The sequence below is a fragment of the Lichenostomus cassidix genome, chromosome 6, assembly GCF_008360975.1.
Source record: "Lichenostomus cassidix isolate B80296 chromosome 6, HeHo_3.0, whole genome shotgun sequence".
Taxonomy (NCBI): domain Eukaryota; kingdom Metazoa; phylum Chordata; class Aves; order Passeriformes; family Meliphagidae; genus Lichenostomus; species Lichenostomus cassidix.
This window is the reverse complement of record NC_139487.1, coordinates 31,071,648-31,099,458: the sequence shown is the minus strand read 5'-3', so window position 1 is coordinate 31,099,458 and position 27,811 is coordinate 31,071,648. Positions and strand designations below refer to the sequence as shown.

Here is a 27,811-nt window from a genome sequence, read left to right as displayed (position 1 = left end):
TATTCTGATACATGCTATCCGATGCTAGAAAATTATTATTTGGAATAAATGCTAGGGATTGAAGCTTTACATCATAAGAGAGGGGTAGAGAAGACCCAAGTTTTTGCTGCTTGATTGTGCTTAGTTCATGTCTGAGGCTTCCTGTGCCAAGGCTGCCCTGGCACTCTTGCTCATTTGTGCGGCCGATGCCGATCTCTCTCTGTCACAGGGCGATAGGGGGCGGAGTGGGCAGTGCCGGTGCCGCGGTACCCGGGGGGCTATCGCGACAGGGCGATAGGGGCCGGGGGCAGAGCGGACAGTGCCGCGGTACCCGGGGAGGCTATCGCGACAGGGCGATAGGGGCCGGGGGCAGAGCGGACAGTGCCGCGGTACCCGGGGAGGCTATCGCGACAGGGCGATAGGGGCCGGGGGCGGGTCCTCCCGCCGCCGGGGGCGCCGCGCGGCGCGGGCGGAGGGGCGGGAGGAGCCGCGGGCCCGCAGGGAGCGGCGGCGGCGGCGCTCCTCCTCCTCTCCAGCCATGGGTGAGCGGGGCTGCAGGGCCGGGAGCGGGGCCGGGAGCGGCGGGGGCCGCCGGGGAGCGCGGGGCCGAGGCTCGGGCCGAGGGGCGCGGGCAGGGAAAGGCCTCGGGGCGGTGGCGGTGCCCCGCGGTGCGTGCCGTGCCTCGGTGTGCGGGCGCCGCGCCGGGAGGGCTGCGGGCTGCGGCCGGGAGGGACTCGTGCGGCCGGAGCGGCTCCATCGCGGGGCTGGGCTGCTCGGTGAGCGGGGGAGGAATGCCGCCTCCTGGGCCGAGCCTCGCCAGTCGGACCCGGTGATGCTGGCGACAGCAGTGCCACCTGCAAATAGCCCTTTCGGGGGCTGCTGCTTCGGTGGGAGAAGAGCTCTGCAGGGCTTGTTTTGCTATCTGTTAAATACCTCATTCATTATCCGAGCAGCAGCTAGGATTTAGGGTTTCACACACGATGTTAAATTCTAAATCTTGATTTTGAATTTTAAAAAAAAAATATTTATTTTTTGAAGAAGAAGGTGAAGAAAAACATGCACGTAGACTGCACTTTACCAGACCGAAAAGGCATTTCGCCCCAGAAAGAACAGACAAGAGGGCTGATAATTAAAAGGACAGCAGACATAAAAGTCTGTCTGAGGAAGATCAGCTCCAGCAGTCAAAATGAGGTCACCTGACAAAGGAATTTTTATGATGCCTCTGGGGAAATAGACAGGATATGTAGCAAGAGAGAGCTATCCACCTGAAGTCTGCATTGAGCAAGGCGTTTCCTGCACTAACACTTGTATTTCATACTGTCAGTTGCAAAGCTAATAAGAAAGCAGGATGTCAGCTTTGCCAGCAGAAAGGCTCTTGTTGTTGCAAGCCTCCACCTGTCCCAGCCAGCCAGGGATTCTGTGCTGGTGCAGCTCCTGCCTGGGTTGGTCAGTGCCCAGCAGCCGAGCAGGAAGGAAGGACGAGACGAACCAGTGAGCTGTGGCTGCTGACTGGGTACAGATTTGCCGGAGCACTGCTTCTCATTATCTCTGATTGTTTTCTAATGTCTTCTGTGGTTTTGTGTTGGACTACTGGGGGTCTATAAAAGTAGTTTTTAAGGCTGACTCAGGTACATAATCTCAGTCATTTTTTTTTTTTTTCCTAGAAAGCAGAGATAGGTTATGTTGTATGGTAGTAAGGTAGTTGAGTATTTGGCAGGCAACTAAGAAAGCAGAATATTGGAAAGTAATTTTCAGGATTTCTAATATCTAATACCGAAATACTTAAAGTATGCAGGAAATGAGACAAGTAATTTCATTGCTGTTGAGGAACTGAGAAAAATATCCATCTGTTATGATTATTTAGGTTCTTTGTGCTTTCTGATGTGCAGACAGATAAGGTCCTGTACCAAAACTCAGATTTGCAGAGGAACAGGCATGCACTTTTCCTCAGACACTAGTCTTTCTACATATTTGGACATCTGTGTCTCAATGTCTTAATATGTGTTTGGTTTTTTACTTCATTTGTTGGATTTAATTAAACAGTAAATCATCAACTCTTTTGTTTCTTTCCAGGTTACTTTGATCATAGTGAATAAACGGAGGCTTGTTTTGTCTCTGTTTCAGTTTGAGAAAATGGAATCTGGCTTGAATGTTTGAATTGCTTCATTACAAACGAAAATAAGCTTAAGAATTTCCTTAGCATTCTGTTTTCAGTAGCAGGAGTTCTGAGAAGAGAACTCTGTCAGTCTAAGATGATTATAAAAACCTATGGACTTTTTGCTGACTAGATTTAATCCCCAAATGAATTTTTGTAGTATACACTTTGTGAAAAAGTGTATACTACAAAAAACTTCAAGTTTAAGCAAAACCTTTTATTCTTAAGATTTTCTGTGTAGAAAATACTTTGTGGCTAGATGAGAAACGATGTATTTAATATGTAATATTTTCCAGAAAATGCTCCTGGTTTAGTGGCAGAGACTCTGTACAGCCTGAGAAGGAAAGCATGTGTTTGTGTCACCGTGAAATTAAAGCTACAGTGGAAAGTGATTATATATATAAAATATGATGTCTGTTTCTGTAGGTAGGCTGTTATATGCCAAATAAATGCTTCCATTTTTTGGAAGGCTGCTTTGATACCATGGGAGGGGCTCTGTTGCAGCCATGCAGCAGAGGTGCCTGTGTTAAATTGCAGTGACTGGCTGCTTCTGAGACCTGCTGAGACAACATGGACCCTAAGAACTGCCATTTCCAGCCTCAGGTTTTCATTTACCTACAGAAACACTAAGAATGTGTTTTGGATTGGATGCTTTTCTATAACATGGTGGTTTATAGCACCTACTGAATTGTTCTGTTGAGTTTATTAGGTTAAGGTAAGTTTTTCTTTGAACAAGGCAGCTATGAAGCATTTCAGTACATTGTGTGTCTCCTAAAACTTGAACCATAATGTTTTTTTTCTCTGTTTTCTTAGCTGTAAAGGATCCTACAGCTGTAGAAAGAGCAAATTTATTGAACATGGCTAAACTGAGTATCAAAGGACTGATTGAATCAGCCTTGAGCTTTGGCCGCACTCTGGATTCTGACTACCCACCTTTGCAGCAGTTCTTTGTTGTCATGGAGCACTGCCTGAAGCATGGCTTGAAAGGTGTGGTAATTGGTCTAACTGCATATTTTTCATCCCAAACATGCCATTTTTCTTCTTTACTTGCTTGAAGTAGATAAAAGTGTTATTTTGTGTAAAGAATTGAAAAATATATAAATGGTCACCTTTTGTAATGAATAGTGTAATCATTAATTCTTCACCACGTATATTTCCACATTTACTAACTTGTCCTTTTGTACACCATTTGTTGTGAATGGTCTGGTGATTACCATGTATATCTGCATATATGTATGTAATATATATTTTGGCTAGACATCCTCTGTATATTAACTTTTTCTAGCACATCAGTTTTATATTCACAGCAAAGTAATTTGAAAGTTGGATTTTGATACTGGTGAGTTGACCAGTGCCTCAGTTAAGAGTTATCTGGAAGTCTAGACTCAGCAGTGAACCTTTTCACACATCAGCTATTTTGAAGGAAGCTACTGCAGTAATTTAAATTAATTCAGTTATTTAATTTTTCTTTTCATAGTAAGAAAATCCTTTCTAAGTTACAATAAAACCATCTGGGGTCCTCTGGAACTTGTGGAGAAATTATATCCAGAAGCTGAGGAAATAGCAGCAAGTGTCAGAGATTTGCCTGGCCTTAAGTAAGTAGTATTGGTAAAATGTAGCAGGAAAAGAAAGGACCTGATTGAGAATCTGCAGGTGTCTCATGATTTCATTTGACAATAATCAAGCCTTTGAACAGCTAGCACATAATATTGGGGGAGAGCACAGGTGAATGGAAGGTGCAAAACAACAATGCAAAAAGGAGCAGGTTGAATATCAGTCACTCTGCCATCTAGGACTGCAGCAAACATTAGTGAGTGTAGTCAGCAAAGGCTGTATAAAACAAAGAGGTGACATACCAGAAAGGGAAGAATTAGGCAGCTTTTCAGATTCTTGCCTGCAGAGTCCTACTCAGATGTAAATTTATTCTCCTCCCATTCCACTGTACTCTGCTTTTGTGTTTAGCTTTATAATTGACTGTACCTGAAATTCCAAAAGGGCTTGGTTACACTGTGATTGGTATATGGCATTGTAAGGGTTTTAATTTATAGCTTTAGACCTTATCTAAATGATTATTTACTCTTGTGTCAGGCTAGAGGAAATAATAGCCTTTGTAAAGGGTGTTACTCTCTTCCTATCCTAACACAGGTTGTAAGTTTTTGGTTTTGGTTTTTTTTTTTCATTTATGTGCTTGTAAGAGTGCAAGCACTAGAAGAGGAGGTTCTAAAGGTCCAGGTTTAATTTGCTGGATATTAGTATTTTCCAGTTACATCTGTTTTCATCTCTTTGTGCATTGTCTTCCTAAGATAGCACTGCATTTAGACACAATTAAAGGCAGGAGTCAGTACATGTTGGGTAGACCTACAGAGTAGGATTGGGAAGGGAAGCTGGGATGGTGGCTTGTGTTGGGCATTCCATGCATTTTCTTTCTCTTCTCCAGAACTCTTTGTGAACAAATTGCAGAGGGGAGTCTCAACTGTTGCAAACGTTTTACTTCAGAAGAAAACAGAAGTTTTAAGATTATCAGACTCTTGTGCATTCTCTAATCCTGCTCTTTCCAGGGTCTGCTCCCAAGCTCTGCTGAGCAGCTGAAAATATTTTTGTTATCCCAAAGCTTGGAGTCAAATCTAATCTTATTATACATTATGGCTTCCCAGATGGTGATGCTCAACTAATAGTTGAAAGTACCCCTTCAGAAACACCAATTTCTCTATCAGTAGACTGGTAAGATGTTAAAGACAATGATTTAATCAATGTGTTACTAATTTGGGTCTGTTTGTCTTCATGCTCTTTGTTTCAGGACGCCGCTGGGCCGTGCCCGGGCCTGGCTACGGTTGGCACTGATGCAGAAGAAAATGGCTGATTATCTTCGCTGTTTAATCATTCAGAGAGATCTCCTCAGGTAAACAATTCATTAGATTTTGTTTGTAATTTTTTTAGAGGTTTATTCTCCTAAAAAAGAATCCTGCATTCTCCCACCATGCAGAATAAGCACTGAAAACCTCTGGAGAGGAGGTGAATTCATCCCTACCGTGTGTGTGGTTTGCACTGAGCTGCCATTGCACAGAGGGCTCTTGCTTTGAACTCCTCTTACAGTTCTAACACTGGCATTGCTCTCTTCTAGTGTAACTTCTCTCCTGTGTGATGGAGTAGTTAAAGCACAAAGGGAGAAAAAATACTTCTCATCCAAATTTCAGTACTATAAGTTATACATATTTTTAAGACATTTCATATGCTTAGATAATGCTGATATGTCAGGATGTCTTTGGTGTTCAGCAGCTATGGATTTTTCCATTGAAAGCACAGTTTGTTACTTAGAATCTAAAATTTTATTTTAAAAGTGCAAGGAGGAGAAAGTGCTGATATTCTGTTGTTTGGTGAAGTATTTGTATTTTAAAAAACGTTTTTAGCATTTCAGCCCTTTATGTTTCTCTTCTATCCATTTAATCTCTTCCTTGGCTCCTTGAATTTCAAGCATGTATTCACTAAAGTCCAGACATTTTTTTACACAAGGTAATTTTTTTACCATCCTTCTTTTGCATTGCTTGCAATGTTTGTTAACAACATAAGAGTTGTCTTACTCAATGTGGCCAAACATCCATCTGTTGTAGTATCCTTTTCAAAAATGGCTAATAGCAAGTGTGTAGGGAAGAGACTTTTCTGGGGCTTTTTTTTGGTTTTTCTTTCAAAGGCAAAGTAAATCTTGTCACACATCCCCCGCCCCCCAATGTCCCAGCCATCTGGAGCCAAAGGCAGTATCCTTGTTTTTAATAGCCTCTGAGACAAACTATGCACTTTGAATTTTTAAATATTTATGAGAGCAGGCCCAGTTCATCTTTAAGGATGATAAGGTAATAAGGCTACAATAAGAGAAAATTTAGATATGTATGTCACTTATTATTAATTTATTGTATGTATATATAATGAATGAATCAGTAAGATGCAATTTTCTCCTTTAACACAGTGAGTTTTATGAGTATCATGCACTGATGATGGAGGAAGAAGGAGCAGTTATTGTTGGGCTGTTAGTTGGGCTAAATGTGATCGATGCCAACCTGTGTGTGAAGGGAGAAGACCTGGATTCACAAGTAAGTCTATCCAGGTAAAGGAATGTATGTGCAGTCAGTGAGATTTTCCTGTGCAGTGAATTTGTATGGAATTGTGACTTGTTAGAAATCTTATTAGAGGCTGTTCAGGGTGTGGTGATCCAACTCCTGGATCTATGAGGATGTGTTGCCTTAACATCATTATTAGGTTCAGACCTTTAGATGGAGATAATGGTCAGAGTGCAAGGGTGAAGTTTTGTGCTTTGCCCTCAAGTGGGAGCAATAGTCACAATGCGGAGTTCTTTCTATCTGAGTTTTGTGACCCATCCGTTTCCTCTGTGGGACAAGTATAATTCCATGATCAGTTTATCCTGCTTGGTTCATTTATTGTTGTTCTGGAACATCATAGGAATGATGCAAGGACCTGAAACAAACACTCTCTTATGACCTTGTAAGAGGGTGACTGCTTTGATTCTGCAAAGCAAGACTTGGAATTCTTCCTGCTTTGAATGGGCTTTGACTTTTAACCTTGATCTTTTCCAAGAAAATATTAACAGTTTCTGTTTAAAGGCAGATGCACAGGTATTTGTAAACAAGTATAGTCTGTGTTAAGCCCTGATGGTTCTTTTCAGCTTCTTTATGGAAAAAATCAAAGTAGTTTAACCAGTTATTACTGTATTCAGCATATATTCGATGAAAAAACAGTTTCTCTGGGAGAGATAAGTTACAACTAATTGGGTGTGTGTGTGCTTTTGAATCGCAGGGTTAACTTGTCCTCAGTTGTTTGTTCTAGTTACTATCTAGTATTAGTTTCAGGCACTGATCTTGTGTAAAAGAAGATGTAACATTGACAGGCCTGTAATTAGAGAAAACTTAACAACCTCATCTTAGTGTTGAGCATGAAATATGTGTATTATAGATCACAAAATCTGTTGCTAGCTACACCTCTGTTATCTAAGTCATTTGGTGGCCTTGCTGCATGGGAGATAAAACTTAATTTGAGAAGATAGTAGTGGCTGTGCAGATGGGATTCTGATAGCAATTAGTCTAAATTTGACATTTGTAAGATGTCCAGAGTAATTCTGTTTGTGAAGGCTAGTATAAAGAAGGCACATTCTCAGAGAAGCCAGAAGCAGCAGGTTTTATTGAGCAGAAAGGCAAACTTCTGGAGGTTGATAGAAGTCAACAGCCAGGAGCATAGTTTTGTATGTTAAAAAAAAATCTACTTAGTAGTGAAATGTGTTTATGCAGCCACAGTGAATTCAATTAAAGTAACTTTTATAGGTAGAATATTTTACTTTATTTCATAGAGATGGTATTTTGCTTTTATAAGAAAAATACATTTAGAAAAAGTTTTTGGAGAAGAGACTTTTAGAAAAGACATGAGAAAAACAGATAGGATTCTGACAGGAGAGCACTGTATAAACCAAGTAAATATTAAACTTAGTAAAATCTTGTTTAAAGCATTATAGTTCAGGTTTTTCAGATTCTGGGTGAAATTGGACCAATCTTAAAAACTGTAACTGAGGTTTTATTAATTGCATAAATATAAGGTTGTAAATATCAACAGCAGTTGTTTGTATTATATGAAGCTGTACGTTTGCTTTCCCCTAGGTTGGGGTGATTGATTTCTCTGTGTATTTGAAGAGTGATGATGACATTGGGGGTAAAGAAAGGTATGTCCTCACCAAATACCTCTGATTTTGCATGTTAACAAATGATTTCTTGGCTGGGGCCCTGTTCTTTGTAGAAATAAGTCAGGTTCCAATAAGATGAAATCTTCTGATCCCCAGAGAAATGGCACAGTGTGTTGTTCTGTGTTTGTAGTTAGCTGGAAGAATATTTGCAGTCAGAAGCAAACCTCAGCAGCCTCACCTACTGCCTCTAAGTAGTGGAGGCTTGCTAGGTGGCAGCCCTCATCTTGGGATTTAGTTCAGACTTGGATTCAGAGTTTCAAAGAACCAGAGTGATGGCAGAGTAAATAAACGTCCTTTTCCTTTTCAGACTGTGTATGTTATATTTCATGTAGAGAAATTGTTTGCAGTTAAAGCATTGGATTTTTTTGTCTCTCACTGATATAACGTGTTGTTGCCTTCATGAATGTGAGATGAAGTTTCTTCCCATCTTTTTAAAAATACAATTAAGATGGACATTTGCATATAGTAAATATGTATATTTTCAATCCATAGTTTAGTATATCATTTTGTTAAAGTTAATTTTACTTTGTGCTTGCTTTAGAAATGTACAGATTGCTGCAATATTGGACCAAAAGAATTATGTTGAGGAACTAAACAGGCAACTGAAGTAAGTATTACTTTGAAGTATGGATGTCAGGGCAGGCTTACAGGTAAATGTCTTTTGTACCACCAGCTTTGAGAGAACTTAAGAGAAAGAGCTGCAAATGCTCCATGTTTAGACTGAAGATTTAATGAAGCAGGAAAAGATATTCTCCTGAGAGACTCAGGAAGTGTCAGTTTTCATGGCTTTGTTTTTGACAGTCGAAGCCTTTATTCTTCAAAGAAACAGAAAAACAACAGGCCAAAGCTGATGAAGGTCCTCATGATTCATAACTTCACAGGAATGAAAAGTTTGGTCTGGATTCTGACTGTGTTCTGTTTAACAGTTTGCAAAAAGTGGTTTGGAGTGTTCTGGTGAATCCATATGTTTTTGTTTCTTTGCCTTTCAGAATATTTTAGTTTGTCTTTATTGCCTAGGACTGAAACTGAATAAGCTCATTTCTTGCTAGAAGCTACTGAGGTGTGATAGGTTGTAGTTCCCATTGAAACCGTTTTCAGGAAAGCAGCATTTGCCCCTTGCTTTGCTGGTGGAACAAACCTAGTCCACCACTGTGCTTGTTACTGTGCAAATAGAAGAACAGTGATTTAAATTCTCTGAGGAGTATTGTACAAAATTATACAGTATAAGGAGCTAAAAAGCTAAAAAACCCCAACAAACGAAAACCAAACAGCAAAGCCACAAAGAACTTCTGTAGAATCTGTAGCCAAGCTCATCTTGATCCCTTTTTGAAATGTAATCATCTTTTAAAATATTTAATGCTTTTAATCTGGATCATTGGTTACTATAAAGCTCCTGTTGGAGTAAAGATACTTTGCTTTGAAATGGCAAGTCACTGTGCAGAAACTTTCAACAGCACAGAAAAGGTGAGCACATCAAATAGGAGCAAAGTGAGAGTAAAGGAGGAGAAAAGAACTATCACAATTAAGAACAGTGGTGTTTGTGTGATGTCATTATCCAGGTGGGCCTCTGCGAGTTCTTGTATGCTGCTTTATGCATAAAATTGCCTGCCAGGTCAGTGACTCAGCAATTCTCCTATTTTATTTCAGTTCAGCTGTTCCTTTTTAGACATCCATTTGCATTAATGCATTTGCATTAATCTTCCCTACCCTACCCTGCTGTTCTTAATGAACTGGCAACTTCTGAGGACACCACAGAGAAATATGTGAAAAAATAAACAGTGCTACAGGATAGGTTTTCTGTTTTCCCATGTGTGAAGTGCAGCCTAAAAAAAGGTGCTTCCTGCAGAAATAGGTAATCAGGTTATGGAAAAGGCCTGGATGTAGATTGATACTATAAAAAACAACAAAGTAATAAAAGGCAATAAAATTCTGATGAGACTCCTAAATGAAGTCAAGAAGCATCAAGAAAGAGATAGCCTGAGGACAGCTCTCAAAAAATGTGGAGAAACAAATGATTTTATAAGAGAAATGTGTTTTGGAGGAGGACAATCTGGAGAATGGTTTTCTTGTATAGGAGGGAACGAACACAGAGATTGTCTTTTAAGGGAACTCATTTATCTTTTGGATGCAATATGGTTTTGAGGATAAAAGAAAGGGAGAGTACATGGGCAGTCACAGCCAGCCAGGAGTTTCAGTGACAGGGGTGGGTGACATTTGGAATTGGAAAGAAGTATATAAATGTTCAACACAGGAGTGTAATTTTCTTATATTTAGGGGAAAACTCCAGTAATGGGAACAGACCTTTTAGCTCTTAGCTGTTAATCACTGTACTTTGCATTAAAGCTTTTGAGCTTGGTTGAATGAGCTTTGATGTAATTTTGAATAACATTGCTTCTCTTTCTCTTTCAGTAGCACAGTGAGCAGTCTACATGCAAGAGTTGACTCACTGGAGAAATCAAATACTAAACTGATTGAGGAGGTACTGTTTTGTGTTATGTTTAACATTATTTTCTCTCAAAAGCTATTTTTCTAAATATACTTACCTTGTTCTAATCTATGGAAGTTCTGTGTAATATGTTCAGATACCTTTATTTTGGCCTAAAGAAAAGGGGCAGTAGCTGCAGGGATTTAAAGTCAGCTTGCCAGGTAGCCTGTAGCATCAGTAAATTAATTCTGTAGAACATTGCAATTTCCAACTTCGGACAAAATGAGAAGAGAATCCTTTCTTAATGCTGGCTGTCAGTCTGATTTGTGCAGATGACTAGTCCAGAATGGATGACACCAGTTGCTACAAAGACACAGAAAGTAGTTCATCAAGCAATTTCTGTTCCAGTTCTCAGCTTTAGCCGAAGGATGGCTTGTTTACTGGAGGCTTATATGCAGCTCTTAGACTTGTCTAGTTCTGGGTTTGTGTTTATTGCCTACATTTCTGGTTATCTTTGATGCTTGACTAGTTTCCAATATTTTTTGCTTTATAAGAGAGGGCACCTTTTTTAGTTAATGTAGTGGAAAATTGAAAACTCTAAATTTAGCTGCTGAGGGGACAGCTAACTCACTCTGGGAATAATGTGTCTGGATAGAGAGAAACACTTTTTTTCTGAGTGTTAATTCTCAGAGTATTCTGATTTCTTTACAAGCCTTCAGCCCAACTGTCCATCTATGTGGATCTTTTCTCTTATAATTCTGACATCAAGCTATATACTGTAGGGCCCAGTTATAAAGTTTCATCTTTTGTAAATATGTTTGTTTTTCATGTGGGGGAGGCTTTGTTATATAAGTTGCTCCATATGATATATTAAGATGCAAAAAAAGAAGATAAAACAGGATGAACTTGAACCCAAGTGGAAAGAAAAAGTTGAGGATGAGGAAAGAGAATTGAGGGTCTTTGAGTCGTAATGAAGTAATGAAAAGAAAGCACATTCTTCACCAGACATGAAACAGTGAAGTAGCCTGAATATGCTGCTGCTGTGTAATGAAAGTGACTCATTATTAAAACCAGGAGCTTTATGTTTTCTTTAAAAACAATTAATCCTCTGTTTGGCAGATGGGGAGAATAGAGCAGAGGATGTCTTAGCCTTGCATTCATCAGAACATTTTTTTTCATTATTTCTAGTCACAAAAGTGGTCACACTGCTTTTTTTTTTTTTCTTTGTTTCTTTTCAGTTAGCAATAGCCAAAAACAATATAATTAAACTTCAGGAAGAAAACCATCAATTAAGGAGTGAAAATACTCTGATTTTAATGAAAACACAGCATCATCTAGAGGTATGTTAGTTTTACCACTTTAAAAATTGTAACATAATGTAGTTATGTTTGTACATCTCAACTTGAAGTAAGCTGTAACTTGTGCAAATCTGAAAGAACTTTCATGAGGGAAAGGACCTATTGAATCTGTGGAGCTTTTTAAATGGCATAAGTAAATAAAAATTTTAGGGCACTAGATTGTTTTATGACCACATGCATATCTTATGTATTCAAGTGACACGGAAAGAGGACAGTACAGCAGTATAGATGTTTCTTTTGCTAGATTTACTCAATTCTCATTATAAAACTGATGGCCACAAGGCAGAAAGAGCTCTTTCCATGTTTGTCCTGTGCTTGGAGAATGTGTTTGTAGGCTTTTCTTTATATTCGCTGTGAGTATTAAATTAAATTAAACTGCTGAATTTGTGATGAGGAAAGATGGAATCTCTGTATCTTTGTAGGCAACTAAGGTGGATGTTGAAGCAGAACTTCAGACATACAAACACTCCAGGCAGGGCCTGGATGAGATGTACAACGAAGCGCGCAGGCAGCTGCGGGAGGAGGCTCAGCTGCGCCAGGTGAGTGTTCTCTGGCACTGCACCTCTGCAGGGATGAGGCTGCAGGACAGTCAGTGGAGGAGTATTTCTAGTTTGGATGAGTTTAGATGCTACCTTTAATTGACTTCAATAGCCTTTTCTCTAACTGCCTGTAATAAAAAGGGAATTTTTGCAGTGCATCAATATTTCTATAATAATATTGCTGAAGAACAGTGAAGAAAAGACATTTTTCTTTGATAAATTTTTAGGAATACTATATGCTCCCTATGCTAAATCTTTCTTGTGAAAATACAAATACTTCAGTTCTGTTTTTGTAAATAATTCTTAGGCACTCTGTGCAACACTGGGCAGGGTAATTTCTTATAATCTAAGTTGTTTTCTCCCAGAGTTAAAAAACCCCGTTGGTCAGTATATGAATATAACATTTATATAGTGTTTAATTTGCAAAGTTAAAGAGGGGCAGAATTTCTGAAGTGGTAACATAGGTGGTGCTGCAGCTCTGTTAAGAGTTTCAAAACAGAAATAAAATATTACATAATTATTTAAATGCTCTGTGTTGCGTTATGCCTGTGTTTTCTAGGATATGGAGAATGAGCTAGTGGTTCAAGTTAGTATGAAGCATGAGATAGAGCTTGCCATGAAGTTGCTGGAGAAGGATATCCATGAGAAGCAGGACACCCTCATTGGCCTTCGGCAGCAGCTTGATGAAGTTAAAGCAATTAACATGGAAATGTACCAAAAGCTGCAGGTAAGGGGACAATCTGCTGTTAAACTGCTGAAAGGATCGAAGTGAGAGAAATGCATTACTACCATTCTGTTCAGTTAAATGCTGCTGTTCCCTGGGGTGTTGGTTTCCTTTTGTTTCTTAGGTCAGCTTGACATTTTGGAACATTACCCATGCAAACATAACTCCACACAAAGAAGTTCTTAAGGCAGTCACTTAGTGGGTTTAGGGAAGAAAAGAGCATAGGGATAAGATCATGGCCTAATAATATCCTATGTGAAATAGAGTAATAGTGTACTTTAACAATGGCATTTTTTTGGCCTGTGTTCTATTAAAAAAACAGAAGAATGTAGGCACATAGTGAGGAGTTGAAGAGAAGCTCTGACCTTCCAAATTAAGGAAAGGAGACAAGATTACGTTAAATGGAAAAAGCTAATTACAGTTTCGGGTTTATTTTTAAACCTATTAACAAATTAGGAAAATCTCTAACAATGAAATGCCTTTTTTTGGAGAATATGGATCTCAGACTGCAAATGCAGTTAACAAATGACAAAATAGCAGTCAATTATTTATGCAGAACATGAATTTGATTTATGGAATAAATTATCAAACCAGCACAAGAAACCAGTCAAATCTGTGGGAGGATAAGGGGAAAAACTAAGCTGTTGCAGAGAGATAATTGAAGTGGTGGACAAAGGATTCTACTTTTCCATCTGCAACTGTGAGAAAACTGGACCAGAGGATGAGAAATATAAACAGAGGTGGAGAGAAAAATAAGAAGAGAATGTTCTCCAATGTTGGGATCTGGGGGGGTTTGATTTGTAGGAGAACCTTGGTGATTTTCTGAGCTAAGCTCTTTGCTCTTCATTGCTAAGGTTCTAATGGGGTACTTGATCAGTGAATTTAAGTTGACTTCTAAAGTGATTAACTAAGAAAGGAAAACATTTTTGCTTATTAAATAGCATCTACACTTGCAAAGTATAAAAGTACAAATTTTCTAGACATAAGATTTTACATACTGTCATTAAGGTTTTTTAGAAGGCAATCCTTAAATCAAAACCTGAAGCCATTTCAACATTTTCTCCTTCAGATACTGAAGAAATAGCCCCCATGAGGCAATGGTGCAATTATACTAATTTCAGTTTTAACCTCTTTTGTAACACAGGTTTCTGAAGATGCTATGAAAGAAAAGAATGAAATAATTAGTCGATTAGAGGATAAAACCAATCAAATTAATGCAACTATGAAACAACTAGAACAAAGGTACAGCCCCATCTTTGTTTCTCTTCATTCATGACTCCACCCTCTTACATTTTACTGCATTCCTACAGTTGCCATTGAAATTTAATTTTCAACTAGAACATTTAAAACAAAACTTCTGAAGCTTCTAATAAATGCTTTGCTGTTGGATTTTTTTTTCCATTTGACAAATACACTTACTTTAAATACAAACTTAATCTTTCAGTTTTCTTCCTCTGCCATCTTTCTTCTGGTCCTAGGTTTTGATGCTGCTGTCAAAAGTTGTTCTTTCAGTTGTTTCAAAATTTTGGTTCATTAGTACCTACTTTTTCTCCCCCCACCTGAATGAAATGCAATAGAAACTGAAGCATTAATCTTGCTTATACTTAAGCATATGCTTAATATAAACATTAATGCCTTCAAGGATCACTGGTTGTTTGCTGAAGCTGTTATAATTGTTGTCCATTGCTTTGGAAGTGTCATTATTTTCGATGACTTAATGAGTTTTCACACTGAAAGGTTGAAAAGTAAAAGGCTCAAATTCCAGAATAAAAATTTACTTTACAGTTAGACCGCATGTACTACATAATAGTGAGATGTGATTCATGTTTTAATTTAATGGCCTTATATGCAACATTGATCTTTTTAATTGTAAAATATAACATATCCATAAGCCCTGTCATGTTGGTGTTTGACATGTCTTTTTTTTCATTTAAATCTGATTATGAAAAACATGCTTATGTATTAAAAAAATTAGTGACATGAATATTCTTTTATTGACATCCTTTTTTCCTCTTTTTTCTTTTTCTTTTTATCCTTTTATCCCAATTTTTGTTTTTACTGTTTTGCTGCCTTCATCTGTCTTTGATTTTTGTCCACTGCATTCATGAAGTGACAAAGATCTATTAACTCAAACTAGGACTATTGCAATGTCATTCGTCAAATGTGCCAGCAATGAGGCTCAGCACCAGTATAAACTTGTCAAGGATATATCATTCTGAAAGCTCCTCCACATCTCTTGTGTTGAAATAATTGCTGATAAAATAGGACTTCAGAATTTTCCAATTAAAACTTTAAAGTGGTATTAGAAATCCTGCACTGTAACTGATCGTAGCTGGGTTCTGTTTTGTTTTCTGAAAGAACATCACCTCCGATCTCACTTTATCCCTTCTAAAAAAAAAAAAAGAGAAAAAAATAAAGTAAATTACTGCACTATTATTAAGCAAATGTAAGCTAGTTTTCTAATGCTATCTATTCACTTCTTTGTCAAATTTTATTTTAAAAGGTTAGATATCTTTACTTTGACTGTACATTTTTATGACATTTATTTCTAATTAGGGATTTTTCCTGTTCTTTGGTACTAAGAGATTTAAAATGTAGCCCTTCTGGCTAATAATTCCCTTCTCCCCTGCTTATTCCTTTCACTTTTAGGCTGTATTTATCCCAAAAGCACGCTCTCTGTTGGTTTTGTGGTTGTAACTAGCACTGTTTTCTTACACACAGTGACAGGAGCTTGAGGGAAGGAGTTAAGCTCTATTGGAACAATGCATGTAAGGAAAGGGTGATGTCAATATACTTGTTCTGTGTGTACAATGAAGGGTTTGGGGATCAAACAGCTAAAGCACAGTTCCATTTCCCTGATATCATGTGGTATAAAATATTTTCATGGAGTGAAAATTTGTGTTGGAAGGCTGATCTGTGTGGGACTCCAGACAGAGACAGGATTTGCTCCAGCAAATTTTGTAGCTGTGGTTCCTGCCTAGAACAGCTGCCCTGGAAGGTGTAGTAATGAGCAGGTTTTAGGGCCCAGATCTTGAACTTGCCTAACCTGTTTGGCAGCTGGGGATCTTGCCTGGCTGTGTCTACACTGAAATCAATGCCTGTGCTTGTGCCCAAATCCTTTTCCCTCCCTCCACCCATCATTAAGCAGCCTTTACAACTTGTATTTCTGCTATGGGTTGCTGCTTGCCTGCGTTGCGGAAAGAAGAGTTTAGGCTGCTGACTGCCCTTAATACACTTGCTAATGTTTGCTCTGAAGTTTATAGTGGAATTTGACTGGGAAAATAATGTTAGAGTCTTGCAGAGGAAGGGGATGTGTTTGCAAGAGTGGGGACAAGATGCAGTGATACAGAAAGGGTTTCTACTCCATGGTTCTATACTACCTTATTTTGGAGGCAGAAGGGGCCTTTAACATGGGCTGGCTTCTGAAAAATAAATATCTTCCATCCTCAAAGAACACCCAAACCAGCAACACCGAATGCAACAATGGGTAGACCATAGCAGAAATGGGATCCTTATCCCTCTCGCTGTCGTCTACACAAACAAGTATCTGCCCAAGTATCATCTGAATGGTAAATCCAGCTGCAAACTGGGGTCAGCTCAGCATCTGTCTGAATTTCAGCAGTGCAGTCAGCCCTGGTGCTGGGCTAAGGGGTGATGTTGCAGCTTTTAGGTAGCAAGATCCCTTTCTGCCTTGCTTGTGGAAACAACTCTGCAGTTGATTTTGTGATTTAGGGAGGGATTTAACGTGCTTTTGGTGTTAATGTCTTGTGTAGCTTCATTTAGCTTCTGCACAGGGGAATGACCTACTTTTGCCCAATATTCTCCTTTCCATATTTTGACCCTCTGTGCACTACTATTGCAAATGTGACTGGGAGCATTCTTAAAACCCCTTGGGTAGTTGAGTGCACCCTTTATAAGGTAGTTTGATTCCAGCCTTTTTCACTTGTTTATGGGGCAGCATTTGGAAACTCCCTCTGATGCAACTTGATCAGCAGAAGCACAAATGCAGACATATTGCTGACACATCTTTTTAGCTGACACTGGGAATTGGGAGTTGCTGTGTGTTCAGCGAGCTGCTGGGAAGGGAGAAATCAACCATCTCACTGATTTCTCCCACCACTTATCTGAGAGGGCCTTGAAATAGTTTTGCAGAACAGTGTGCATCAGGTGGGGACATTGAGTGGTATTTTACAGGCTCTTGTACTCTCCAGACAGGTGTGGCCATGATATAGCACAAGTCCTCTTTTAGTACACTTACTTTTGTTACATTACATCCACCTTTTTTTGGTCAGAAGAGGTACCCAAGCAGAGAGGAACCACAGTGAACTAATGGATTCCAATGGGAGTGTCAGCTGAACAAACCCCTGGAATTCAGAAGGAAAATATTAAATCAAAAAACAATCCCTCATTTCTTGATTAATCATTTTTATTTGTCTATAGTGTGGAGCTATTTTAACCAGTATAAGAATGCATTATTTTTAATACAGACTATTGAAATTAATTCAAGAATATGATGTAGTTGAGGTAACTGTATAAACGTAGTGGGACCTGTCAGGGTGTGTTCTGTTGTATTAGGCTAGTTCAGTTTTTTGCTGTCTGATTGCAGTGCTCTGTATTCAACCTTATGCCTCAATTGTTTTGAGCTGCTTTTGCACAACTCATGCTCTGCCCTGTCTCAGTGGGTGATTAGTGCAAGCCAAGTACTTTTACAGGATTTACTTGGGGGAAAAGGAAAGCTTCAAAAGAAACACATGAACATATGCTAAAGGAAAAACATCAAGTTAAATGCTTCAATTCTAAAATATGTACCATGCTTTGGCACCTGTTATTCATGAGCATAAAATAAAACAGTGATTACTTACAGTGATTGCTCTCTTACTGTATGCAAACCACAGAGCTAGTTCTCTAGGCATTGTACGGATTTCTCGTTTGAGTTTGTGAGTTTCCCCCAAACTTTGTTTTTATTTAGAAATGTTTCTATTTCCCCATTTTTCTTTTATTTGTCTTCTTCACCCTCTACACCCTAGTTCTAGCTTCAGTTTTACCCAAAGTTGATTTGAATTACACCAGATTGCAGCAAGCAGAGAAGGCTCAAATGGAGGCTGAGGCTGAGGATGAGAAACTTAAACAGGAATATGTGAATAAATCTGAAAGCCTGCAGAACGAATTCTCCCAGAAGGAGAAACAGCTGTGAGTATTTCTTCCCTGTTTGGAAAAATGCACGGCAGTAAACCTCCTACACTGCAATATGTCCTCTGTCCTAATACAGCCTGGTTGTTGTTAAATGGTTTTGAACAGAACGTAAATACTAAAGATCTTCATGTTAGGTGCTGGCAAGGCAGAAGAAAAGGTGTCATTCCAAGGAAGCCAATCTGGCTTGGGGTGCCTCTAAGATGACTTACAGCTTGAAAGGAAGGGGAAGAACGGCATTATTTCTTGTCTAAAAGTGCCAGCTTAATTCAGGAGGAAATTATCCTAAGTGGGGGAAAATACGTAGTGGAGTACCAGTAAAACCCACTTTTAACAAAACCCACAAGTATGGAATAATATCAACTTAAACAGAAGTGGCATAACAAGGGTTTGATTGAGCCAGCTTAAGAGTAAGATAGAAGTGCTTTAACTACCACTGTGCAGGAATTAAAAAGTGAAAATCCACTGGAGTCATAAAAGTTAAAAACTACTGTAAAAGCCAACCCTCTAGTCTTTGTCCTCTTACATCCTTCAGTACTAATTTAAATAAATATGTAACGTTAAAAGCTCCCTGTAGGGACAGGTATTTTCCCTCTTTGGGAAGATAAAACATCAGTTATTTAAGTAAATCCTTAGCACAAAGATTGGGACTTTAAAATCAGTGATTTCCAAACCAGTTATTAGCCCTCCCCTGCCTCTCTCAGAACTCTGAATGTCAATACACTTGTTCAACTGTCATGACAAATGTTCACTTTACTACCACAGTCATCTCTGCAGATTTGGGCAAAAGAACAGTTCAGACCCCAGCCTTAGAATTCTGCAATTCTGAAACCTCCAGGTCATGTTCACTTCTTTTCCAGCCCGATGCTGAGGTAGTGTCCCAAAATGTAAGTCTTTCCTTTAAAAGTGGGTTTGGTTTTAAAACAGGAAAATTAATGTGGATGTAGGTTTCCCATCAAAAGACTTTGCATGAATACTCTGAGATTTTTTTGTCCTCTTTTACTGTGTTGGCACAGTTTAGATCTAGAAGGTTGAACAGTGTGTTTCCACCCTTTGGTTTCTCTGTAACATTTGAAACACCAACTTTTCCATGAAACCAATAGTAAAATTCCAGCTAGAATGGGTCTTCCATCAGAGTAACCCTAATTCCTTTAACTGGACTTCAGTTAATCTACATCCCTCTTTATGCTGAACCTCAGCTGTGTAGAAAGCTTAATAAAACCAGTAATTTAAAGTCCTTCCTCCTTTATTTTCAGTTCTGTTCAAAATGCCATAAACCTTAGTCTTAAATAGAAGACTCACATCTAAGGGTGTAAAATTAAATAACTTTTATGGTATCAGAGGTATCTGCAGTCATTGTCGGAATCACCAATGACACAGTGGCTGGTTGGTTTGGTTTATTTTAGACACAAGCTGTATAAAGTTAAGGGGGCTTTGCCTTACGTGTGTTTTAAAAATACTTCAGAATTCTGTGGTTAGTCTTCTCTTTATTTCAAAGGTCAGCTCTTCAAAATTATGCCATATTCTTGGTCCTTTAAATAAACTTACTTTGAAAAGCATTTTCTAAGTGACAGTGCTTTGCTTCTTGTACTGATATCTAAAGTATCAATATATTGACACATAATTTCTGTTTTAGAAAGCGTAAGCTAATAGTTTGTTATGATAATAGTCTGTTGCACCCTGAAATAAACTCGTTTTAGAGGTTTTGTTTTTAAAAATGATACTGTTGTGCACAGTGATTTTTGTTTTGTTTTGTTTTACCTGTTCTAGGCTTCAGCTGGAAACAGATTTGAAGATAGAAAAAGAGTGGCGGCAAACCCTAGAAGATGATCTTCAGAAGGAAAAGGAAACTGTATCTCACCTGAGAACAGAGACCCAAGAAATAGTTAACCTGAAGAAAGTAAATTCTGCAGCAAATTTTAACTAGTAATTTAGAAATTGACTGCAAAGTTAATTATGGACTTAGACGTGGTATTTTAAAAAAATTCTGCAAACATATAAGAAAGATTACATTAATGTATTCTCACAAATAGAAAAAGGAAAAAATGGGCTTTTTACTCCCCATTTAGTCCTCAAATCAGAACTCAGTATTTTGGATGAGGAAAAATTAAATCCTTGTTTTCCATTCTCGGTTTTGTTGAAGGCTCTGTCCTCTCACTGTAGGCCAGAAGGTGCTTCAGCTTCTCTCTGACTCCATATCCATGACTCTCCAGTGGTCTTGGGCTCTCCACTCAGCTGGATTGATTTTCTCCCTGGAGTGGGCTACAGAAGCAGAAATGCTTCATTATCTCGTGGGGTCTGAGAGAGTTTAATCCTGAGTAGTTGCTGTTCAGGTTGGGTTTGGAACCTTAATAGTGTGAGGGGATCACTCATTCACTTGGCTTTCTCAGCAAGATCAGCTTCAGTAGGAGCAGCTTTCTAGGCAGTAGGCAAATAGAACTTGAGAATAATTTGGTTTCATTTTATTTTGTTTGTTTTGTTTTAAGGAGTTCCTTAAACTTCAGGAAAAGAACAAGCAACTGAAAAGCATATGTGAAGACCAAGAAGCTGCTCTCCAAGAACTGGCATCCAAACTGAGCGAGTAATTCAATTATTCATTATGATTTATACATACTGTTTTTGTCATATAAACTTGAATTAAGAAAAATAGTGGGACAGTGGTCATGCATATTAGACAGTGTGTGACAATATTATTATTATTTTGATAACTAACCAATTATCAGAAGTCAATATGTCTAGTTAGGTCAGGTCTGTTAATTTTTGTTTTTGGCTGGTGGGGTGGCTGTGAGCTCCTTGGTAATGACAGTGCTGTGAACAGAAAATCCTGATTTGAAGGGCATTAGGCTTTGTTCTACAGTGAAAACAGTTGCCTGGTTTGCCAGTTGTGGCTTTCCCAGAGGAGCCTCAAGTAGAAGGTGACAGCTCTGGCTCCAGCAGGGCAGTGCTGCTCTTCTTGAGCCCCAGCCAGACACCAAACTCCACACAGCTACTCACTCACTTGCCTACCATTGGGATCAGGGAGAGAATTGGAAAGGTAAAAGCTGGAAATCTCCCTGAGGGTTGAGTTAAAGACAGTTTAATAGGGAAAGAAAAGCTACACATGCAGGCAAAGCAAAACAAGGAATTCATTCACTGCTGCCCATGGGCAGCCAGGTGTTCAGCCATCCCCAGGAGGGCAGGGCCCCATCACATGGAATGGTGACTTGGCAAGATAAACTCCATCACTCCAAACATGCCTCCCACCCTTCCTCCTTCTTCCCCCCACTTTATATACTGAGCATGAAGATCAACTACATGGTCAGGAATATCCCTTTGATCACTGGGGTCCTCTGTCCCAGCTGTGTCCCCTCCCAGCTTCCCATCATCCCCAGTCTCCTCACCAGTGTGGCCCTACAGGGAGCAGAAAAGGCCTTGAATCTGTGTAAACCCTGCTCAGCAATAACAGCAACATCTCTGGGTTATCTCTGTGTTCAGTTCAGCACAAATCCAGGACACAACACTTACAGCCCCTGGGAAGGAAATGAACTCTGCCTCAGGCAGAGCCAGCACAGCTGCCCAGTCTGTAGAGGATGTAAGGCATCACCTGGCCAGCATCCTCAGTGTTACGTGGTGTTGAAGTTTCATTTAGTGATATGTCTTCTGAGTAGTTTTGCTGTGATTTATGTGGCCTTTGATTCCCTATGGAATAAGTTGGTGTGTGTATTTTGTGACTCAGCTGTCAGTGAGTTGGCACTGGATGGCAGTGGGGAGGCTGCTTCCCCCCTAATGACATAATGGGGTTTCACACTCTTGTTCAGACGATTTGGCTTTAAATTTTTTAAGTTGCTAAACCAACTTTTTAAGTTGTTAGACCATAACTGAGCATGTAGAAGTTTGAAATAGTGTTATCTTATTCTTTAGATCAAAGCTGAAAATAGAAGATATAAAAGAAGCAAACAAAGCATTGCAGGTCAGTAGCATTTTGAGTAAAGAAACTTCTTTTTTAACTGTTCTTTTGGAATCTTTTGTAAGCACGAGAACACTTCTTTCCAACAGCAGCTATTCCAGTATGACTTCCTCCAGTGGGAGAGAACCACAGATTCGCTGTAACCCCCTGGAAAAAATCCATTTGCTTTTGGTTTTCCTTGTTTCCACAGTTCACAGTTGTGCATTTTGCCATTTTCCTTGCAGTGGTACACACATTTCTATAATTTACAGAGTGTATCTGGGACAGAATGTGTAGCCAGCTGAGCTTAACCTGCATAGTACTTCTCAGAGATCAATAAATATTTGATCATCCTAGGAATTAAGGTGTAGCACCAAAGCTGATAAAATATGATCTGTATTATCAACAGGTTTGGGACTTCCTTAGAGATAGCAGGGAGCATTTGAGAGCAGAGATTTTGTCTGCACGTGTTTGCACATCTGTGTCACCTGGCATTTTATTTCAGCCCAAGTAACGGTGTCCAAAATGGTTGAGCAGATTCCTGGGTTTATTAAGTGGTTTAGACAGAAGAAAGTTGACAGTTCTTGACACTGTCCTGTCTTTTTTTGCTTCCTGCATCTTGAGGACTGCTCCCATGTGATGAGCAGGGCCATAGGCTTCCTTCTGAGACTTGGATGCCTTTGTGCTTTTCCAGCTCAGCCACTGCCACCTTTACTATATTGAGCATGTTCTCTTTGCACCTTTTCCTGCTCTGTCTTGTCCCCTCAGGTTTTGCAGCATTTTGGAACAGTCCTGTGCTGCCTTACAGTGTCTGTGTGACATTACACTGGTCCCAGGACACTGAGCATTCAGGCAGTCAATGTTCTGCTCTTGATTTCTCTTGTCCTCTGGAGCCCAAAGTTTAACTTCATCAGATACATATAATTATGGTAATTTTTCTCCAGGGCCAGGTTTGGTTGAAGGACAAAGAGGCCACTCATTGCAAGCTATGTGAAAAGGAATTTTCACTTTCCAAAAGGAAGGTAAAACTTTAACAAAATTTCTCCCAACTTGTTTACAAGTATTATGTAACTATTATTACAACTATTATGTGATTATTAATTATTTTAGAGATGTGGCATGAAATGTCAATGATCAGGTGAATGCAGAGTTATTTTTTGAGAGGTTTTCCTAGTTCTTTGATACACACAATGCAGCTGGGCCCTAATTTCAAAATAAACAGTGTCATGGTGACATTCCACAAAGGAACTTGGTTAAAAATTATTTAACTACTTTGTGGAATTGTTATCGCAAACTCTTATCAGCTCTGGCACTGTTAGAATTTGAAATGTGTAGGAGGCTTTTAATGGTATTTTTTTTTTACAATAGAGTAAGAAAATACAAGTTTATTGTCATTTTAAAGTAAAATGTGATAATAATGTCCATGCTTTATTAATGTGTGCAAGAATTCTTCTTTATCTTTTTATGTTGAATCTCAATTAGCTACCTGACAGAAGCATGCACTGTTTTGAGTATCATTGTTCATGCTTTATTTTTATATAGCAGAATATATTCTTAATCCAGGGTTTGAATGAAATCTTCAAAGCATGTACATATATCTTAAAAGGAAAGGTCTTAGATAGACCTATATCTGTCTATCTGTGGTGCAGTCCTAGACAAATATCATTAGTGTAGGATTGCATCATAGTTTGGGATGTAGATAAACAGTCTTTTGAAAACTGAGTCCATGCTCAGACCTAAGAAGTGAAAGGAATTACATTTTGGATTGCTGTGTGTGTATTGTTTATTGGTATCCAGTTACCAAGTACATTTCGTTTGTAAATTTAAATTTTTAATCTTCTGCACATTATTCAGCATCATTGTAGGAACTGTGGGGAGATCTTCTGCAATGCCTGTTCTGACAATGAACTGCCTCTGCCCTCTTCACCAAAGCCTGTCCGGGTCTGTGACTCCTGCCATGCAATACTTATACAGAGGTGCTCTTCTAACGTGCCATAAGGTGTTTATTAATTCTGGTGTTTAGCTCATCCTGTAAAAAACCCAACACCAACTAAAGAATGTACAGCAGTATTTCCAGACTTTCAGGTAAGCAGTGTAGAGTTGCAATTTTGAGGTACTGTGAACGAGTCACTTCTCTGCTTCCCCTTGAAGCAAATGGAGAAAATGGGACCCAAATGTAGAAAATGCAAATATAAAAAGAAAAAAAAGAAAACAGATGAGAATGTTGGTCTGCCAAATGGTTCAGCAGCTCTTTTGGGAGGAAGCAGGGCTGTTTATACACGAGACTCAGTATTAATGTGCATTGGATGAGTATTTGAGTTGTTAAGGTGATCTGGAGAAAGGTGATACTCTTACAGGCTAACGTGCCACAAGTCCAACCTAATTCTGCCACAGAGTGTGCCTGTGATAGGCTGTTGTGAAGCAAAACCATGCACTAGCTGGTTTGAAATAGGACTGGAAAAAAGCATAACAATTAATGCAGTGGTCTGAGAAGTTATTGCCAAATACCGTGTGTTTGTTTACTTCCTCTTCATTATCAGGGTTTGATACATGCAAGAGGATTGCACTGGCAGCTCTGCTCTGTGCCCTCACAGGTGCAAGGGGAGAGAGAATCTGTCAGACAGGAGACAAACAGTGCCTTGGGGCACTTGCTGAAGGAGGGTGTGTTTCACTGAATAATTTTTTCAAATGAACTATGAATTTGATATATCTGTATTTCCATTAAAAGAGAGCTATTCACCACAGAGCTCTTGTCTGACATTGTCTGTAACCTTGAACAAGTCTCTGCATTATTTTCATGCAAGTCATGCTCTCAAGCTTGTACGTGTAGTCACTGCATAGCTCTAGAAACCACCTAGACAGACTGGGATTAAATACTGGGCACCACATCCTTTCTCTGTTGGACAGGAAGGCTCTTTGTTATTTTGTCTCCATCTTTCTCAAACTTCCAGAGCTGGTTCCTAAACTTTATTTTTTTGAAGAGCCCTTTTGAATCTAACCACTCTTGACACAGTGATGGTAACTTTTGCTGGACAGTGAAATCCTTGTTCTTTCCACAGGCAAATAGAAATAGTATCCTTTGATAAATTGCCCTCACTTCCACCTCACTGCACTGTAGCCTTTAGTCACTTCTAGAATGGGCTACAGCCCTGGATCCTCCATGCTCCAGAGTTATGAGCCCCATAGTTCCTTCAGCTGTGGGCTTGGAGTAGCATTGCTGACAGCAAAAGGGAGGCTTGCAAACAGGTCTTTTAGTTGTCCTTGCACTTAATTTCCTTGGCTTTGTCTCTGAGGATTTAGTGAATATCCTAAAAGCTAACACAACTATTCCTTTTAACACCTCAATGTAGTTGCTTACGTAGCTTTTGTAAAGAAAAATGTTTTTAAAATGACCTGATGTAACTTTTTGTAAAATACCACACAAAAACATGTAAATCTGTAAATAACTTTTGGAAAAAATAAATATAAGTGATCTGCAACTTAACTAAGGGAATAATGCCACTTTATTAAAATTTGTGATTCAGAGTATTGTATTTTATTATTACTTGTTCAAGTTGCTTAGAAAGCCTTTGCCTGTGTTGGGGAGTGGGGTACTCTGCTAAAGACAAAATCAGGTGCTGCTCAGGTGTCTCCTGAGAGTGTTTTCTGGTGGGGCAGGCATAGAGGCAGCAGGGTTTGATGTAGGATAGAGATGGTAGGATAAAGCTAATCTGTACTGCTTTAATAAGTAACTTGTCAAATAGTATGCAGCTAAACAGAAATAAAAAAACAGAAATAATTTAAAATAGGCAATATTTAAAAATAAGAATATAGTGCATTTCTGTAACTTGCAATAAATTAATTTGTTATTTAACTGCCATCTTTTCCTCCCCTCTGTGCTGCCCCATTTGCATGGGAAAAGCGTGTAATTATTACCTGACTCCAGGTAAAACTTCTGCCTTGATCAAAGTGAATGCTGGATGTTCCATGTGATTTCATTTCCCTTGGCATCAAACTACATGCCTGGCCTGCTCTTAAGGGTTTTGGGCACCACTGTGACCAATGCTGCATCTTTATCTTTCTGTACAACCCTGCTCTTGATTCTAAATCCTTCTCACAGGGCACAGCAAGAGCTGTGGGGTACCCACGAGAACCTGGAACTGTTCAGCCACGACCAGAGCAGCACTTAGTCCTCTTGGGAATGAAACGACTTCTACCTTCCTGCTCTGGGGGCGTTAACAAGTAGCCGGAGCAAAGGCGCTGCTCCTCCCGCTCCTCCCCGCCCCACGAAGGGAGGTCCCAGCTGTGCTCCGCCTGCCCGGGAGCGAAGGGAACGCGCGGCCATTCCCGGCAACCCTCACGGGGCTGCCTGCACGGCGCTGCTGGGCAGGAGCGGAGCGCTGCAGCTCCAGGGCTCCGCACAGACAAGGCTGCAGCACCCGGCCACACGGGCTGGGCAACCTCTCTTGGCAGCTTTTCCTCTCAGAAACGATTCCTCTGCCATTTAAGTGCTGCTTCAGTGAGCTGAAAGGCTCAGGGCTGAACGCTGCTCTCATTACAGGGTGAAGGGACAGGACAGGCAGAAGGGATTCTGTTCCGCACAGTGGAATTGCATTGGCTGGCAGCGAAATACGAAGTGCCTGGTTGTACAAAAGAGCTCAGGGCACAACCCCACGCTGCTCGGCAAAGGTGAGTCCTAGGCAGGTGTCAGGGCTCCTTCTCCTAAGATGGAACACCAAGCGTTCCCAAGTGAGGAAGCAAGCACTGCAGAGCTGGCAGCGTTTTAGCTCTCTGCTGTGCCCACAGTAAAAACAGGCTTTCCTCCACCTTACTGTAAGGTATTTTTTCTGCTATTGAATTAACTGGTCCTGACCACTGCCACTTGAGAAACAGCTCTGCTTTTCTGGCAACAGACCACAGACCCCATAGTTCTGAAGAATAAGTTCAAATGGTCAAGAACTCATTTTCCCTCCCCTTCCTAGCCAAAACTGCCCCACTGCTTGGGAAGCTTCCTTGTGCCAGTTACCCTTTTCAGCTCTTCCAATCCCTTTGACACCCAAACACATCTCTAGTGAAATAAACTCCATTCTCCTCTCTCCCACAAGAAGACATTTATTACAGATATAACACAGTACTAGCAAAACAGGTGACAGACTTGCAATAACCCAAGATCACATTTGACATTTTAAGGGAGGCATTGAGGACAAAGCAGTTAATTTGGGAGATCACACTGGCTCAGAAGAATAAATACCTTTTTCCATTACACATCAGGTATGTTAAGTGTCTTCAAACAGTAAGTTTCTTACATATCTTACATGTCACAAATGCACAGGAAGTTTTATCAAGGTGTTTGGGTTGTGTTACTGAACAGGTATTGGGCTTATAGATATTTTAGAGATCTTGGCTTCTAATGAGCTGTGTAGAATGGCCTGGCAAACTTTGAACAAATACAGACAAATCAGCTCTGTGCAGTGAAAAAAAAAAAAAAAGCTGAAATGTGTTTAAATACAATAAATTCAAGGAAAGAAGTAACTTTCTTCCAAATCCCCCACTCTTCCCAAAAGCATGTTTGTGAAAAATACTAAGTAAAAAGCTTCAACTGAACTCATATTTGACCCATGTCATGTTAGTTAAAAGCTATGCTAGTGTTTCAGTTCAAATTGCAGGTTACATGTTTGAAATGCAGGCTCTAAAACACTACAGCAAAGCATAGAAATAAATGTGGCTGCTTGGTGGTGTGGAGGCAGTGAACAGGGGTGCTGCTCATTCACACAGATGTGCATTTGATGGGAGGTGC

At 39.6% G+C, this 27,811-nt stretch overlaps 1 protein-coding gene across 2 annotated transcripts; it reads left to right on the top strand.

Annotated features, from left to right (window-relative positions):
• Nucleotides 1-416: 416 nt before the first annotated feature.
• On the top strand, nucleotides 417-27,746 carry RUFY2 (RUN and FYVE domain containing 2). Of its 2 annotated transcripts, none has more exons than XM_085064295.1 (18): nucleotides 417-521; nucleotides 2,948-3,121; nucleotides 3,612-3,729; nucleotides 4,932-5,033; nucleotides 6,096-6,219; nucleotides 7,792-7,853; nucleotides 8,416-8,481; nucleotides 10,287-10,353; nucleotides 11,538-11,639; nucleotides 12,080-12,196; nucleotides 12,756-12,923; nucleotides 14,065-14,162; nucleotides 17,991-18,110; nucleotides 19,881-20,010; nucleotides 20,597-20,691; nucleotides 22,011-22,059; nucleotides 22,980-23,057; nucleotides 23,890-27,746. In XM_085064295.1, the coding sequence occupies exons 1-18, from the start codon at nucleotides 518-520 to the stop codon at nucleotides 24,031-24,033; spliced, it is 1,818 nt and encodes a 605-aa protein (XP_084920421.1). In that variant the 5' UTR covers nucleotides 417-517; the 3' UTR covers nucleotides 24,034-27,746. The 2 variants fall into 2 exon arrangements, with proteins under 2 accessions (XP_084920421.1, XP_084920419.1); XM_085064293.1 differs by having other exon boundaries at nucleotides 10,284-10,353.
• Nucleotides 27,747-27,811: the final 65 nt, after the last annotated feature.

Excerpts from the sequence above, each read along its gene's own strand:
- RUFY2 (XM_085064293.1), top strand. Across the intron at positions 5,034-6,095 it reads ATTCAGAGAGATCTCCTCAG|TGAGTTTTATGAGTATCATG; the intron begins GTAAACAATTCA and ends CCTTTAACACAG. Across the intron at positions 23,058-23,889 it reads TTTCACTTTCCAAAAGGAAG|CATCATTGTAGGAACTGTGG; the intron begins GTAAAACTTTAA and ends CACATTATTCAG.